This window comes from Apium graveolens, chromosome 6 (genome assembly GCF_009905375.1).
Source record: "Apium graveolens cultivar Ventura chromosome 6, ASM990537v1, whole genome shotgun sequence".
NCBI lineage: Eukaryota > Viridiplantae > Streptophyta > Magnoliopsida > Apiales > Apiaceae > Apium > Apium graveolens.
This window is the reverse complement of record NC_133652.1, coordinates 5457247-5475295: the sequence shown is the minus strand read 5'-3', so window position 1 is coordinate 5475295 and position 18049 is coordinate 5457247. Positions and strand designations below refer to the sequence as shown.

Here is an 18049-nt window from a genome sequence, read left to right as displayed (position 1 = left end):
TCTAGTTCAAAACAAAAACTTTATCAGTAACACCAGGCCTCCACAGGCATTTGAAACAAATGTTGGGAGTTGTAATCTACAGTCAAGAATAGAACTTGCAAATAAAACTTTAATCATGATATCTATCTATAGCGAGAACTCATGTCTAGCTCATGATTATAGATTCCCTGACTACCAACGCCAAAAGTCTGCATCGGTTTAGGGTTTGATCCATGCTCCATGCTGATAAGCCTTTGGAGTGCCTCCGGGTGATTGCTTCCACCACTGACATCAGGCGCTGGGAGAAAGTTAACAAGGAAATATTTGTAAGGACAGTTGTAAAATTTAGCCTATAAAAGATGGTTGGACAAAAGCTTGTATCAAGTAAATAGCAATAAAGAAAAAGAAACAGATAGTTAAAGGCAGAATAACTTTTGACAAAATCCATTTTGCTACGGTGCACAACACCTGGGCGGCTAGGATTAAACTAAGTGAGTGCAGTGCAATGGGGAATAAACAAAAATCACGAATTGTCAACCAAACAGTACTGGCATATAGTAGCAAACTTGTTTAGACACTTTTCTAAGGTAATATACAAAACAATTTATCTGCAAATACTATATGTTAATTAAGTAGTTATCTGACAGGAACCACTTGGAGGTTAGGCCACTCGATCGATCAACATTTCAGATTCACTTAAGAAAAATAAATATTGAATTGCAAGAAAGCTACAACTCATGAAGAAAGGGAAAAATTCATGAATATTTATATTAATATATGTAATTAGACTTTACCAGGCAGTTGCTTACCGAGTCCTCTAATATTTGGTTGCCGTTGACCAAAAGGGAATCCCTGCAATAGGTTTGGTTCCAGCATGAAAGCATTTTGCTGGTTACTGCGCTGAGGAGGTAGTGGCCCACCTCTTCGATATTCATGTAGAACATTCTGCGGAGGAAAATTAGTTGGCGCTTGCATACGCTGTAGCATTTGATGGTGCACTGGCAGATCAAATCCCGAGAGAGCAGTGTCGGGGTGATGGAAAGGAGGGCGAATCATATTTGTAGGGAACTGATTATTGATGCGGCCATCATGGCTGATACCCTCTGGAGCCCTAAATTTCATATGGGATGTCAGGTGTGCAGAATGAGAATCGATGGGATGAAATAACGGTCTTCCGTGACTCGTTTGAGGGGAATGGAATTGTGGCGGAGATGCTTTGGCATAAAGATTGTGATATTGTCTCTCGGACTCGGTCAGGTCATAAGGCCCACGGTTTGAATAAAGACTTTCTTGAGCTCTTAAAGACCTCTCATCTATGTAACCAGCATTTAAAGCGGCCAGCTTGTCTGCAATATTAAATGATGTGTTTGATAAAACTTCATCATTTTTCATAGTGCCAGCAGGAATGTAACTTGATTTACTAGGATTAAGCGGATCGCCAATATTTTGTGAACTCGCCTCTTCAGGCAGCTGATTTCGAAGTAGCCTGTGTGCTCCATGTGTAAACCTGCCCTCGTCTTGCAATTTCAAGGTTTCTATATTAATCTGAGGATCCGCAAATCCCAACCAGTTTTCAACATTCACCGGATTGGTTTGTTGTTCCGAGTTTGATGTCAAAATTCCATTTTCAAAATTTAACCGGTTGGACTTGTTTTCATCAATTATAGCAGGATGTGATGCATCATGTCCAACATGGTAAGCTGATCCATGAGGCTCAATGTAATCAGCTCTCGCAGAACCAGCTATGCTTCTGTGCTTAGAAACAGGGGCTTCAACCGACTGCAACTCCTCCATAAAAGCAGTTCCAAAAAGTGCTTCAAGGGTAATATTCTTCCCAGAGCTACTAAGAGGCCCGTCTGCTTCTCTAGACTTGTCAGGCGCATTACCAGTATTGCAAATTTCAGGAGTAACTGATTGGTCAGATAGTCCAATTTCTACATTGGAAGATGGGGTCAAATCTATTAGGTTTGTTCCTTTATGCAAGAGTGAAAGGAGGTGCAGAGATGCGTGACTGTCTACACTGGATTTTGATTGTGGCTCCTTAACGCCAGCTGCGCTGTTGTCTACAGATGGCTGTAAAGTCGAACTGTTTTCAGTATATTCAGACAAAATCTTCTCTTCAAGATCTTCACATGTAAGGACAGCGGGGACGGCATCAACTACATTATACTTGTATGACTTCTCAGATACCCCAGTTACGCCCGAGGATATGCTGCTAGATGCAAGTCTCTTGGTATGCTCAGAACTCTGGTGAGTAGGTTCCGGTAGAATTGGTTGCAAACCTTCTGCACCAGATGCTTGTACTCCACCTTTATCACCACCAACGATCAGTGAAAGCAAGTTGTCTGGGCCAACAGATGCAAGATGCTCCGGCTGCTTCTTTTCTGCACAGTAAATAAGGGAGATGGAGGACAGCTTACAACAAAGATCTACATAAAGACATGTACAGCTCAAATACGATATCTTGAGCTGATAAAACACAGTAACTTCTAATATATATTATACCATCTTCAAGAAACCAGTGAGAAAATTTGGAAGACTGCAACACATCAGCACTTCGCTTCACTTGAGGTTGACCATCATAAGGCTACAAGGAAAGCAACAAAATGTGTCAGATTCTAGCTACTTATAATTTCACATTTAGCATAAGAGAGATTGACCAGTTGCACCAACGTAGCTCCTAACATAGAGTAAACAACATAAATACTTGGTTCAGATAAATAATTATTAGGAGTTGAACAAAACTGACCAATAAGCCTTTAAAAATAAAAATACAAAATAATGAACCAAACTTAATCCAATTGCAAATCTATCAACTATCAGCTGATAAAAATAATAGAAATTCGATAAAATTTTGATTTAACATCTTAATTGAACAAGTGTATGTATGTCATGTCTCTGTGCACAAGATTTGTAGCAGTAACACAAATTCAGCAATAAATTCTGATTATGGAACCTGCTTTCACAAGAATTACAAAATAATAATAATCTGATCGGCCATTTTAGCTTGTGGGCATGTAGAACTCATGAACTTTCACAGCTTAAAAACTGGTGAAAGTCATTAAGTTGGTTTACCTTGATCCAGTGATTTTGTTTTAAAAGAAGCAGCAGATAAAGAGACCAAGGGTCAACTAAAAAATCATTAACACATGTACCTCTTTTAAATTTGCAGGTGTGTTTGCTGTGAAAGAACTACCAAATAGCTTATCCAGGATTGACACTGATTTATCCTGATTCGAATCGCCAACAGTATCATTAGTTGTGACCTTCGTATCTATTTTAATCATTTCACCATCATCCAAAGCTTCAGTGGCTTTCAAAATACTAGAACTGCCATATAATTGATCTGTCACTTCTAAATCAGATAACGGATTGACCACCAATTTACCCCTGGTAGCAAATGAAGCATGAATACTGTCATCTTTAATTTGTTGCTCATGTACTAATTTTCTCTCGTCTTGCTTCTCGGGAATCACATTTTGCACAGGCTTGGCCTTGGTATGCATAAAAATTTCTTCGAGATCCTGATTACCAATCTGCATATAGAAAGATGCAAAACTCAGGCCTCTGTTACATATAGTTTATGTGATGGTTTACTGGGTATTGGGAAGGGGGTTAACAATGAATAGAACATCAGAAGCCTCACTGAACCCAGAAGTAATTAGTTAACCTCATAGAGTAGAAAATAGAACGCAAACATTAAAAGGAACAAGACTTGCCACTTTTTCATGCATAGAACTAGGCACTTTTGGCCCAGAATTTTTCTCCAAAATGGTGCTTGCAAAACCTGGGGGTACAAGTGGTCTGGGTGCAGAAGTGTGGGGAGGAAAAGAATTATTTCCAGTGTCGACAGTCGATGGAGGTTGACTTCCAGATAAATCCAATTTAGTGCCTTGGTCCAGAGCTCTACCCTCTATGGTGTGTTCGAGCAATGCAGGATCAGCTTTGAAAAAAACATCTTTCTCCTTGTCAACATGAATTTTCTGCTTCTCTTGTAGAACTTTTTGTTGTTCCTTCCTCATCAACTCAAAGGAAGCTGAGCAGAAAGTTAGATTCAAGTTAAGTCGATTGCAGATAATCCCGCCAAAGGTTTTAGGACAAATTATTTACACCCAGCAACCAAAATGTTGAGCATGACAAAATTGTTAATATACGGAAAAAATTATTAATACAAAACCTCTGCGCTTTCTTTCCTCTTCAGCCCTATCCTCACTTGTAAAATCAGTAGAACCAAAAGTTTCGTCATTGATTGAATCATTATTTTCTCTCCGCGTGTGAGGAACCGCCTGAATAAATAACAGATAAAATTGTCAATGGGCTTAGTATGAATTAACCTTCATTGAGGCCAAGTGACATTTAAACGACATCATTTTCTAATATATGCACAGTAGATTAAAGGAATTGAACTAGGCTGTCAAGAGGAAATAAAAGGAGAAACACATTATACAGCCATTACCTTATAAGGACGAGGAGGGTGATATGGCTCGTTACTCTTCTTGAGCTGAAAGTGATCATCTCCTCGAACCTTTGAAGTCATCATCCCAGCAGAATACCCAGATGGTCTCGGGAAAGAACCACTTCCAAGAAGCCCATCCTGATCAGTACTTTGCCAAGACCGTCTTGAAGGGTTTCCTTGACGCCTACCAGACTCTGAAAGAAAATGATTGAAAAATTCAAACAAAGTTTAAAGACTTAATGCTCAACTAGCAAAGATTCTGGATCATTATTTACCAAGTTCGATTTGAAACCTCATCTTTCTTCAACTGGTGAAAGGAAAAACTGTTTAAAAATCAAAGAAACTAGCTACTACTCGTCTACATAACACGAACCAGAAAGAGTATGTCATCGGAAACAACAGATCGATTAACATAATATATCCGTTACGAAAGAAATTGTTATAAAACTGGAAAGAATCCTGTGGTCAGTCAGTATAGTATCACATCAGTAACTACTACTCTGTGACATCATGGTTACGACATGAGTACATGACATGAAAAAAATTTGGTACTTTAAAAGCATGTATGTCTAATTCAAAATTATCTATAAGCACCTTTCAGTCAACCAACTACCTTCAAAAGTTTGCTTATAGTGGCGTGGGGCCCCTTACGATAATCTATCCAAAATGGGTAGAGGAAATAATGAATCATGTTTGCAGATGTCCTACATGATTTCTAACTATTTTAGAAACTATACGAGTAAAAAAATCAAGAATGGAATTCAAACAATATCGAGCAATTTTCAATGAGAACTTCTAAACAGATAATAAGCTAGGGCCAGTAGTAATTGTCCAGGCTAACAGAAGGGGAAAACGAAGAAAGAGAAGTTCACAGCAAGAGACAAGTACAGTTCTGGTGAATTGAACAAAAAAATCCACAGAAAAATACTACAAGACAACCAACCTGAATCTCTGTCAGACTGGGAGTCACTGTCTTTATCGCTCTGTCCAGAAGATCGACTGCCCCACTTTCCATATATTCCTCTAGAGTAATTAATTGAGTCGCCTTTGGTAGGTGGAGACGAACTGTAATCACCACGTCTAAAACCTAACAACGGGGAGCTACCAGGAACGGGATTTCGTTGATGTGTTGTGTCCTCAAACTCGCTGATTTAAACAAAGTAACACTTAAGCTACAAAGGCATGCGCATAAAAAAACTGAAGCAGCAACAACATAAATATCGTAAAAGGAAAATTAAGAGCCTTCAGTATAATTGATAGATGAAGTACACCAATGACTCAATGAGGAAATCAGATTGTATGTACAGGCTAACTGGGAAAGTATATAAACTTCTTACCTTAAAATTGATCGATCGAATCCCGAGGGCAAGTTTTTGCATAGCTCCAAATCACTCAAGGATAGGAGAAACTCACGTGTATAAGAAATCCTGGACAACCTAGCGGAAAAAATTCTTATTACAACTTAAACATATTTAAAGGAAAGTGGCAAACTCAATATTAATACAATGCAAAGAAAGCGAGCGACTTACTTCTTTGTCACGTCACGTGATTCTGCTGTGCTGTCTTGTAAACCTGGTTCCTCGAATTCAAAGCTCATTTTGTCTTATTCCTAGACAAAAAATAATACCTCCGCAAGCTCGCACCACCAATTTCCCTATCCCCCGCCAACATATAATGACACCAGTTCCCGCCAACAATTCAATCCTCAAACACTCCAACACACGAACCACGTAAACCAACCTGCATTAAAATTTAGCATTAACCATCACGAAAAAACATCTTCAAACTGTATCATATCATTTCCACATATAGAACACTTTCGTGTTAAAATCACACAGACCTAACTAAACTCTATCTAAACACTGAAATTCATTTCTTACATACCGTGATCCAGCTCAACATAATCACTCGATATAAATCTATTCTTTAATCGAATCAGCTTACACATACACATTAACAAATCAACTACCGTAACCTAATTTCCAACAATAAAACAACATATATCAATATAATCACGACAAATTTATCTTATTCATATCATAACGAACATAAATTACAACAAAATCAAGTAAAAATCCTCTAAAATCATCGTATCGAATCAAAACCAGTAACAAACTAAATATCACAATAAAACAATTAAACGAACTAATTAGATCGGAGAATTAAAGTTACAAAATTCAAAAAAATCACATTGCGAAAGTAAAAAATTAGGTTAAATTGAAAGAGAGAGAGTTACCTGGATCGTATGTATAGATTTTAGAGAGAGAGGCTTCAAAAATCTAGAGAGATGGCGAGAGAGAGTGAGAGAGAGATGTATTATATAGGTGTATGGATTTAAGGGGGGTTGTATGTATATCCAGAAATGAAATTGTGCCCAGAAGCGAAGATAGTCTTACGACAATTGGAAGTTTTTATTACGCGTGTGTTTCATGCGTGTCAATTAAGCTACACTTATACGTTTCGAGCTGTGGCGTGTTACGTTGGGGTATATATGTCACCTGGTCCTTGAGAGCGGGTGAGCTTGTGGTTGATTTTACTTTCAACGAATCAATATTAATATCAACCAGCATAAACGCGATGCACGGATTTCCATTAATATTTTAAATTTTTATTTATCCAGTTATATTATATTTTTAAAATATTTATATAAATATATAATGATTATAAATTTATAATAAAAATAATTGAATAACATATAGTCGTAATTTAGTAGAATAAATAGATTATTTCTAGTAGTTTAACAATTTAGTAATTTAGCAGATATATAACACTATTATTTATATCTTTTAATAATAGGATAAGTTGTATTCGTAATTTAGTAGGATAAGTATATTAAATTTAGTAGTAGTTTAATAATTTAGTAGTTTATTAGATATATAACACTATTTATCTATTTTGTAGTAATCAAAATTAGGGAATTATCGTGGAACCAAACCGTTGAACCAAATTATCTATATTCCGGCTATTATAGTATAGTATAGATATCGATATATTCCTAATATTGGTTAGTATTAGGTTTTCTAAATTACTAAAATTACCCTACTACTCTTCTAAATAAATTTTCAAGTCATGTCATTTTTTATTCATAAAAAATTATTTGGAACATCCATTCTCAGAATGGTTCAACCTAGGTAAATCAATATATTTTACATATAGTTGATCGTACTATCCATAGCATAAAGCAAGTCGTTTTGAAAAAATAACAAAAATAGCCAATTTTTAAAAAAAATTAACAAAAATAGTCATTCTGAATGAATTTTGGCCGATTGAATACTCCACTGTCAGTTGGGTATCCCAATTTATATAAGATACTCCACTAATAGTTGGGTATTTCATATATGGGATACTCCACTGTCAGTTGGGTATCTTGTATAAAGTGGTCAGTTGGGTATCCCAATTTATATAAGATACTCCACTAATAGTTGGGTATTTCATATATGGGATACTCCACTGTCAGTTGGGTATCTTGTATAAAATGGATACTCCACTGACAGTTGGGTATCCCATCGGCTAAAGTTGGCCAACTTTTCGGAAATTGGTTATTTTTGTCAATTTTGTGTAAAAATAGGCTAAATTTGTTATTCACCCCTTGTTTTTAACCGTAATTTTAGCACGGCTTTCAAATTCAAATTCACAGATATTACATTCAAACATGAAAATATATACATACAGTAATAATCATTACTTTCACCAAAAAAACTCTATACAATAAATTCTTATTTGCAGTCAAGATTTTCGTTATTAATTCTGATAAACCGAGCTTGTACGTTTTCGCATGATAGTCATCTTTTCTGATTTTAATGTAAAATCTCCATTAATGAAAGCATTCTACGTGTTTCAAGGTCGTAACTCATGGATTGTTCTCTCCTTCATCTGCGCATAATGGTTTGTTATTCAACCAATATTATTGATATCTACTTTTGTTTTCTTATGTTTTGAAATATGGAAAGTAATTTATCATTGCAGTTGCTCGTGTGTCTAATCCAATTTTAAATCATAATCTTAATCAAATTTTAATCTTTTTTTTAATATCGTATTATTATTATTATTATTATTCTAGAAATTACGGAATATTACATCTGTGAAATTGGTGAGTACATTCATATGTTTTGATGTATTTGATTATTGCATTTGTTATCTTCTTTGGGTTGATTTGCAAAGCTGTTTATAATATAAATAGCAGGTAATGTGTTGAGAAGTCCTTGACAAACGAGATATTGACCTAACATGACTTTGAAAAGTCCCAAATGCAAGCTTACTCGAATCAAATTATGCCTTTTCCGATCCATTAATGTTACATATGAATAACTCCATTATTTCTCACATTATGATCTTCTCCTGAATATGGAGTGAAAATTGTTCGAAACTTAAACTTAAGTTATGATCAAATTTGTCAGTTATAGGATACATACCAAACACGTGGATTGTTTGTTTCCTTTTACTCGGCCAATCTTAAAGTATAATTTATACGTTTGCAAAATATATCGAGATCAAATAACAATTTTTATTTTAACAAATTTACACTTTACACTTATTTCTAAATCTTAATCATTTTATTTATTTTAAGACGTTTTAAGAACATATCCAATTTGAATTTTAAATTATTATTAAGACATTTATAACTATAGAAACCGTACATTACTTTTTAAATTATCGATGTCAAAATCTTATAATATTTTAATATTTTACTTAAAAAAATCGATCTTACATGTATAATATGTATAAAAAGCAATTATAAAATTTCATTTCTCTGAGTCAATTATATAAAATTTTGTATTTCAAATTAAGTTAAAAAATTATACAATATACAGAAAACTTGTGCGATGCACGAGGTCTGAGCCATCTCACGGGTTTAAGCTAATTTTTAAAAACTGTAAGCTATTAACTTTATCTTTGGCGAAATTCTCCTACCTTTAAAAATGAATTCAAATACTTATAATAAAATCAATTCTAGATAGTTGAAATATTATATTGTTACCCAATCTCCAGGACCTCCTAGATAATAATATTTTTTATATAATAAATCTTGATATCTATTTTTGAACAAAATAAATTCCATTAATTGATATTGTTTGACGGTATTGAGATTTAATTTTTTTATCAAACTTTTTCACGCCCAATATATAAAGCATGTAGTGCATACAATTTTCTGCATAATTTTAAGTAGAAAATAAAAACTAGGCTTGATATTCCAAAGTAAATACTTACCTAATTTATCTAAGTACAAATATTTTTTAATATGAAATGCACTCATGTTATTTTGTGTTGAACTGTGATGTAAAATTATTTATTTCTTGAATATACTGATTAATCTGCACCAACAGCTATATTTTTTTGTATTTATCGATTTTGTAATCGAAGCTAAACTGACTATAATCGAATCGGGTTTTTTAAACAGAAGCTGAAACTGAATCCAAACTGATTATTATGTTTCTCGATTTTCTAAACTGAAGACATATGATTAATATTCTGATTTTTTCACAAAATCGAGTCGAATCTACTAATACTCTCCCGTAATGAGAGATATATATATGTATTTTGTCAATTTGACTAAAAATTATTAAATTTATTATAAAATATAATATGTAATTTTAATTTTTTTAATATACGTACTTAGATATATTTTTGTCATAAAATATGTTTATTGAAGTATTTAAATCCGAAATTTTAATAACTTTTTCGCACCTTCTTGTATAGAGATCAAGAAGTTCGAAATCTTGTTATATTTTTCCTCGTTAATCCAATTTTTTTCGGAACCAAAATTATATTACATAAGATTTTATCTATAAGCATGTAACTTAAAAAAATAAATTAAGTCCGATAGGTGAAACTATGAATATGCTGATTCTTCTAAAGATTGAGTTTAGGATTAAGAAATTCTATCCTAAAAATCCAATCACTATTTTACCTTGTAAATTTACCTAATTTATAATTTATGTGAGAATAATCATTTATACAATGTGTATAGAATATTTTTCATTTTTTTGAGTATCTTGAATTATCTTTTTACACAATCATTGAAATTTTGGTCAAACCCTCATAAATTACATGTATTTTTCATGAGCTACAAAAACCCTCTCCCTCTTTTTTTACCTTTTTCACTCTCAACTTCACTAACACAGTAAAAAATTTCTCCCTTTTTTTACTCCAAACTTAATCCCCTGTGATTATTTTCAATTCTACTCTCGAAATCTAATACATTTCATTTTCTCGAAAAAATTATCACTCGTGCTCCAAAAATATTATAAATATGACGTCTGTGCAAAAACGAACTAGTTTTAACGAAACGGATGAGAAGAGAAAGAAGAGAATGATATCGAACCGAGAATCGGCGAGGAGGTCACGCATGAAAAAGGAGAATCACGTCAGAGAATTGATCGCGGAAATAAGCCGGCTACAGAACGAGAACAAAGCGATGATGAGCAAGATCAATGAAGTTATGGATATGTTTGTTGGTGTTACTACAGAAAATAATGTGCTCAGAGCTCAGATATCTGAATTGACTAACAAGCTCTACTCGCTTACTTCAGCTCTGAGTTTGGTGGAGAATGAAGCGTTGGTGGAACCATGGCAGTTTACTTATCCAGCACAACCAGGGCCATTTTCTGCACAACCAGGGCCATTTGCTGCTAACATGTTCAATTCTTAGTTGATGTTGATGATATACTCCCTCCTCCCTCCGTCCCTCCCAATTGTTATCGTTTCTGGAAGGATATCCGACACGCATTTTAAGACGAATAGAAAATATATTCTATAACTTTTTTTAAAAATTTTTTTTTCTGAATAAATATAGAATGTTTAAACTATTATTCAGAAAAATAATTTTTTTTAAAAAAGTTAAAGAACTATACTTTTCTTCATCTTAAAATACGCGCCGAATACTCTCCCAGAAACGATAATAATTGGGAGTGACGGAGGGAGTACTATTTAGCGCCATTGTTAATTTTATGCATTCTGAATAAATGTGTGTTAGAAGGTTGCTTTTTAAGCATTTCATGTCTTGAAATTTTTAGTAGATGAATAATACTTATTTTTTTTAGTGTTCTTGTATGGATGAATAAAAGAGTTGTTCAATTTTGCTATTTTATATTTTTGACACAATCTCAAAGCGCTCGTTAGTAGTCCTTTGTCAAATGGTTAAGTTACGATAACGAAAAATTTGAAACTTATTATAATCGATGTAAGAAAAATAAAAATCATCAACGGTATTACGATCATGATTATAGTTTTTAAAATTCGAAACTAACTGGTTGAAATATCGATTTGTGATTTATTAGTCAATTTTTAAAAAATCAAAAAATGTATGGATATTTTATCAAAATTTATTTAATCGATCAAATATTTTTGACTAATTAATCGACAATTTTTAAGAAAAGACCGATTTCTATAAACATGATTCCATTTATAATTTCTAAATAATCATTAATATCCTGAAAAACTTATAAACTACTTTTTTTTGACAAATATGGCTTAAGAACTTACAAATGAGTATTTGTTCTCAGAAATTTTCGGAATAAGCGAGAATCAAAGACGACAGAGAATAAATTTATAACCGCTATCCAACCGTGCTCACTACTTTGATAACAAAATTTTGGGGAGCTTTAAAGTTTTTTCTTAACAAAGTTGAGGTACAAGGATTAAAAATTAAAAATTTAAAATTGATATGGTTCTTCTCACTTCTCACTGTCAGTACTAATTACCGTTAATTATGTAATTAGTGAGAATAGAAGACTTGGAAACCTCAGAAATGAAGGAAGACAAACAAGATAAGAACAAGACATGAAGCTTACATAGATTAAACCGGACAGAGAGAGATTACGAGGATCACATTCATCTGATTTCATCTTATCTTACATAATTTTTAATCTTCTAATCACCTCCTTTAATCTCTCTCAATTTGAATCAGCACCTAATCTAATCTCAGGTCCACTTACTAATCATACGTAATTCAAAGTGTACTAAATGTACAGAGAGAGAGATTAGAGATATACATATTGGCACGCAAAATAAGAAAGGAAAGGATGGTTTATTACGGAATAGCATTGGTGGTGGCAATGCCAAAATCTTCTTCCTTGATTCTTAATTCACTTAATTCTATGGCCCCAGATCTCCCTGCCTCCCCCGCCTCTTCTCGCCGTCGTGACCTGGTTTTTGTCGTCAATCCTAAAGGTACTCTCTCTCTCTCTCCATCTCTCTCTCTCTCCCTCCCTCCCTCTCTATCTCTCTCCCTCTTGCTCCATCTCTCTCCCCCCCTCTCTCTCTCTCCCCTCCCTCCCTCTCTCTCTCTCTCCTCCCTCCCTCTCTCACTCTCTCCCTCCCTCTCTCTCCCTCCCTAGCTCTCTCTCTCCCTCTCTCTCTCTCCCTCCCTCCTTATCTCTCTCTCTCTCTCTCTGTATATATGTGTGTCTATGTACGTTTATTCAGTTACCAAATGATGAATTGCTACTAAAAAATGTGTTACACATAAGTATTTCTACTTTGTACTGACTCTCTCTCTCTCTCTCTCTCCCCCTCTACCTCTCCCTCCTTATCTCTCTCTCTCTCTCTCCCCCTCCCTCTCTCTCTCTCTCTCTGTATATATGTGTGTCTATGTACTTGGTTTATTCAGTTACCAAATGATGAATTGCTACTAAAAGATGTGTTACACATAAGTATTTCTACTTTGTACTGACCCTCCCCCTCCCCCTCCCCCTCCCCCCCTCTCTCTCTCTCTACCTCTCCCTCCTTATCTCTCTCTCCCCCCCCCCCTCTCTCTCTGTATATATGTGTGTCTATGTACTTGGTTTATTCAGTTACCAAGTGTTTTATGATGAATTGCAACTAAGAGATGTGTTACATAAGTGTTGCTATTTTGTACTGATTTTATTTATGTAAGAAGGGTTTAACTGATGAATTGGCATGGCAATTGCATAGGAGCTAATGGTCGAACAGGTAAAGATTGGAAGAAGTTGCTTCCGTATTTAAGGTCTCGCCTCGGTAATGACTGTAATGTGAGTTGTATCAACATTCTTTTCTAGGATTTTGTTTATCTTTTAGTAGGGCTTGTAATTGTTTAGTTAGTTCGCTAGCTCAATAACTGGCTGTGATCACAAAGTTTTATTTAAATTTGCAAAAAACTTAGTGAATACGGGAGATTTCTAAACACTGTTTGTTAGGGAGCCTTTGGTGCTAGATACAAAATTTGTGCACTTGGATGGCCTCGTACTTTCTGTGGTAGCTGATTATAATTTAAGGACATGTTAGGGACTAGTGAGGTGGGTTTTCGTGTTGTATTTGGGGGGGGGGAGTGGTGGATCCAGGACCCGCCCCTGGGGGGGGGGGGGAGAGCCGTGTTTTGATTCCTCAACTAGCACGAGAAGCGTTGCTACAACATTTTCGTGACTTTTCCGACACCGCTGACCATCTTTATTATGCTATTTGTTTCAGTTTGCTACAATTACTTTTTATAGAAAGAGTTAATAAATTGTTATGTTTCTATATATATTTTCTAATCCTTAAGTTTTTCCGTGTTTGACCAGATATGCGAATCTTTAACTTCAGGCCCTTGCCATGCTATTGACATAACAAGAGAGGTGAGTCTTCGCCCTTTCTAGTCTTAATATTTGGCCTGCAGATGATTTGAAATAATTAGAAGTTTTAATCTTATTTATCCTGACAGGCTATACGAGAAGGAGCTGATGCGGTCATTGCAGTTGGAGGTGATGGAACTCTTCACGAGGTCCACTTTGCTTATATTGTGAACAGAAAGTTTCTTTTTTAACTTTTGAAATGATCTTGTGTAGATTCTATCGACAACTGAATAAGTTAGCACCGACAAAATATGAATTAAAAAATGACATTACATGTTTTGTTGTCGTTTCTGTCTTATCTCTGCCAGTTGCTTAAACGTATGCATAAACTTTTGTCCTCCATATACTTGATCTATTAAGTCTTTTTAGGCAGTAGTATAAGTGTCTTTGTACTAGATCTATTATATATTTAAGAGAATTGCACGTCATGACTCTAAATTTGTAGCATACAAGTGGCAAGACTCTAAATTTGTAGCATACAGCTAGTAAGCTACAGAAGGAAATGAAATATTTACATCAACTTCCAACTGTAGAAAAATATATATTCTGCTATAATTATGAAGGATTATTGGGTCAAAGTGGTGTGCAAGATCGTATGACGTTCTTGTGTCTTTTAGTAGTAACCGGTATACTTTCCCTGAGACCCTTACGAATATCAAATGTATCATGTATGCTTCTTAGGGATGCAAATGAACAGAGCCGTTCGTGAACAAAACTCGGGATCAGCTTGTTTAAGTGAACTCGGATCGGTCCGTTTCGTTAAACGAGCCGATCTTGAACATGAAAATGAGCTTGGATAAGTAAACTAGCAGTCAAACTGTTAGTTGTGTAAACTGTAAAGTTCTTGGATAGAGCATTTCAGCATTGTTATCACGAAGACGACTAGTCGACGCGAAGGTACTCAGGCGCCGAGAGTCTCGAAGCCCGACTTGTCGTCGACTAGTTGACGTGAAGGTCGCCCAAGAGTCTCGTAACCCGACTTGTGGTCTTCATAACAATAATTGTGGTGTAACGTGCATATTTTGAACTTACTATTCTATTACTTTTGATTTAAATTATAAAACTAACATATTCAATTATTATATATTAAATCAAGTAATTATATGTATAATGAACATTTTGTCGACTTTTTACGACTAGTCGGGCGACTTATCGACTAGTCTTCACGAAGGTACTCGGGCGTCGAGGGTCGACTTGGCGCCGTGATAACCTTCCATTTCAGGAAGTAGCTTCCTTTTTAGGATCGTGCTGCCGTATCCTCTTCTGGGTTTTTTGCCAGCAGTTGCATCAAGTTTTATTTATCATTATTTTAAAAATAGTGTCTTATATATATAATTTCTATTTTTAGGTTATCAATGGTTTCTTTTGGGGCGGAAAACCCGTTTCTTGTCAAGACCCACAAGTTTCCCATAAAACTGCACTTGGTGTAAGACTGGCAGCTCTAGCACCAATTTGAAATCTGCGCTTTTTCACTTTCCCCAGTTTAATCCTTGATATCTGCTATCCATATTTCGCAGTTGATTCCATTAGGGACTGGTTCTGACTTTGCGAGGACGCTAAAATGGTTAGTCTATGCTTCACTAGTTAGTCCTCACTGTATGATTTAAATTATATTAGTTGTTTGGGGGTCGTTGGATGGAAATTTTAGCTAAAGTTTGTTTTTCAGGAAAAACAATCCTCAGGATGCCATTGAACGCATAGCAAAAGGTTACATCTATTTGATGATTCTCTCCTTTATCTCTTTTAGTACTGCTTTCAATTAGTTTAGCACCATACATTTTGTTTTGTTAAAAAATTTGCTACTTGTGGGATGTTGCTCCTCTGTCTACTTAATGAAGGGGTCATGCAGGACAAAGATCTCAGATTGACATTGGAGTTATTAGCGGAGAAGATGGTGAATCTCATTATTTTAATAATGTTGCTGACATTCATTTGTAAGAACATTCTTGAAGAAGATCATTGTCAAAGTTAATAAAAACACATAATAATTAGAAGTATATAATTTTCTGTTGAATATTTCAGGACTGCGAAAGCAGGTTATTATGCATCCAAGTACAAAAGATTTGGGAACTTATGTTATGTCATTGGTGCTTTGCAAGCCTTTTTTGGGCATCATAACCAAGATCTTAAGATTAAGGTCATGTGTTTTACAATTTTATTCATTTAGCATTACAGATGTTCCGTACTCATTCAAATGGAACTGACATTAGCTTCTTTAGGTCAATGAAGGAGAGTGGGAAGTGTATTCTCAAGTTACAGCTTTGTGTATTGGAAATGCTAAATTCTTTGGCGGTGGAATGAAGATCACTCCTAATGCTGACCCTAGAAGTGGAAAATTTGAGGTAAACTGTGTGTATTTACTATTTATCATCTCGAATAGTTTTGCTCATAATCTTTTATTATATGTATGACGAGTGTTGGCCCTGTCAATTTATTTTTTTAGCCAACTTTTTTTGAAGGTTGTGACTCTTCAGGACTTCAAATGGTATCACTTCATTCGTTATCTAGACAGGTTGTATAATGGTACACATTTATCGATAAAAAATGTGTCTTCAATAAGGTATTTTTTTCCTCCATTTGAAGTTTGTATGTTTCTAATTTTGCAAGGAGTACATAATATTCTTTTTTATTTCTATTTATACGTTTTTCTGCTTTCCGGATTAGGTATGTGTTGATCAACTTGACTTGAGCACGTTCACATCAAGTTAAAGATTATAATTTTAAATATTTGAAATTAACATTTACTTTAAGTTATGATAAGAAGAAACAAACCGGACTTCCAGTGGACTGTAATCGGCTGAATTTATAGAATAAGTGACGGTCTAGGTCTAATCCTTTGTCGTTTATAGAATAAGTGATGGTGTAGGTCTAATCCTTTGTCGAATCATCATATGTAGTTATGTACCTTGTAATGTTAAAAGTCTTCTTTCTGATAGTATGAATATGTTTCTAGTGGTTATGTACTCTGTAGTTGTGCTAACCATATATGGGCATTGTCTGGCTAATACCTTTTATGGGTCATGTAGTTGTTCGTGATTTCTAATGTCCCTGTTATCAGTCATGTACTCATGTATAACTGTTCGCCAATTCCCTTCCATTTTCAATTTATTGTATTTATAATTGATATACACAATGCACTTTGTTTTTGCCCTCTTGCAGTGCACGTACTCTGGAAATAGAGGAGGTCTCTGGTAACAGCAACATATATGTTCAGTCTGATGGAGAGTTCCTAGGCTTCCTTCCTAGGAAGTTTTGTATATTACCTGCATCTATCGAGATGATAAGCTGAACATTGATCGAAAAAGAGTAATTAGGATATAGTCTTTTAGTTATTCCCCAGTTTTTGGTTCCTAATTAGTATATTGTATTATAGTTATTATCCCGGACAATTTTGTTGTAGTATAAGGTCAAATGCCCCTTGCTCAGTTCAGTTATACACGGTAGAATACATGTTTGCTTCTGTTCTGGTTCGAGAATCTCATTATGGAGCATAACAGGATCACAAGCATAACAGCCTCATTGTTATCACCGTCCAGAGAGTTGCAAACGAGTTTCCGGCCTATAGCACTCGAAAAACGATGCCAAGGATGTCTTCCTAGCTCTTGGTGGACTAACAAAGCACAAAAGTGTGCTTCTTGCAGCTAGTTTAAGCTGCAATGCGAACTCAGATTTGGAATCATAATTACTAACGATGAATGAGCATTGCAACATCGTAATCACTTCCTTTTTTTGTGACAAATATGCCTTATAACATTACAAATCAGTATCATTTAAAATTTTCAAGTGAGGAGTGATCGAATCCAGGACCTAGAACGACAACAGAGATCATACCCACTTTTTAATTCGTAAGAAACTTTGTCAACTAGGATTTGTGTGATTACACTAAATGCTGGATATATATATAGGTCAGAATTCTATTCAAAAGATGCATGACAAACATTTTTAGTGAAATCATATTTAACACCCGCACACTACTATTACATATAGGCATGACTGTAAAAATCGATAATCAGTACTAATCGGTTTAGTTACCGATTAGGGATTA

The 18049-nt window shown here is 34.9% G+C and overlaps 3 protein-coding genes across 5 annotated transcripts; 2 read left to right on the top strand and 1 right to left on the bottom strand.

The window, feature by feature from the left end:
- LOC141668991 (uncharacterized) lies at nt 1–6829 on the bottom strand. 2 transcript variants are annotated; one of them, XM_074476058.1, is made up of 11 exons: nt 6672–6829; nt 5965–6175; nt 5773–5871; nt 5379–5581; nt 4436–4629; nt 4157–4265; nt 3699–4015; nt 3135–3515; nt 2485–2566; nt 789–2363; nt 1–277 (listed from the first exon to the last, which is right to left on the bottom strand). In XM_074476058.1, exons 2-11 carry the CDS (start codon nt 6030–6032, stop codon nt 123–125), a joined length of 3183 nt encoding a protein of 1060 aa, XP_074332159.1. In that variant the 5' UTR covers nt 6033–6175; nt 6672–6829; the 3' UTR covers nt 1–122. The 2 variants fall into 2 exon arrangements, with proteins under 2 accessions (XP_074332159.1, XP_074332160.1); XM_074476059.1 differs by having other exon boundaries at nt 5773–5862.
- A 3856-nt stretch (nt 6830–10685) lies between these two features.
- LOC141664472 (bZIP transcription factor 53-like) lies at nt 10686–11084 on the top strand. Its single transcript, XM_074470423.1, has one exon. It carries the CDS (start codon nt 10686–10688, stop codon nt 11082–11084), a length of 399 nt encoding a protein of 132 aa, XP_074326524.1.
- Nucleotides 11085–12174: 1090 nt separating this feature from the next.
- On the top strand, nt 12175–17723 carry LOC141667118 (sphingoid long-chain bases kinase 2, mitochondrial-like). Of its 2 annotated transcripts, none has more exons than XM_074473486.1 (12): nt 12175–12604; nt 13349–13425; nt 13954–14007; nt 14094–14153; nt 15353–15430; nt 15522–15568; nt 15671–15711; nt 15854–15938; nt 16027–16141; nt 16224–16346; nt 16448–16564; nt 17164–17300. In XM_074473486.1, exons 1-11 carry the CDS (start codon nt 12457–12459, stop codon nt 16523–16525), a joined length of 906 nt encoding a protein of 301 aa, XP_074329587.1. In that variant the 5' UTR covers nt 12175–12456; the 3' UTR covers nt 16526–16564; nt 17164–17300. The 2 variants fall into 2 exon arrangements, with proteins under 2 accessions (XP_074329587.1, XP_074329586.1); XM_074473485.1 differs by having other exon boundaries at nt 12178–12604; nt 16464–16564; nt 17164–17723.
- The last annotated feature ends 326 nt before the right edge of the window (nt 17724–18049 follow it).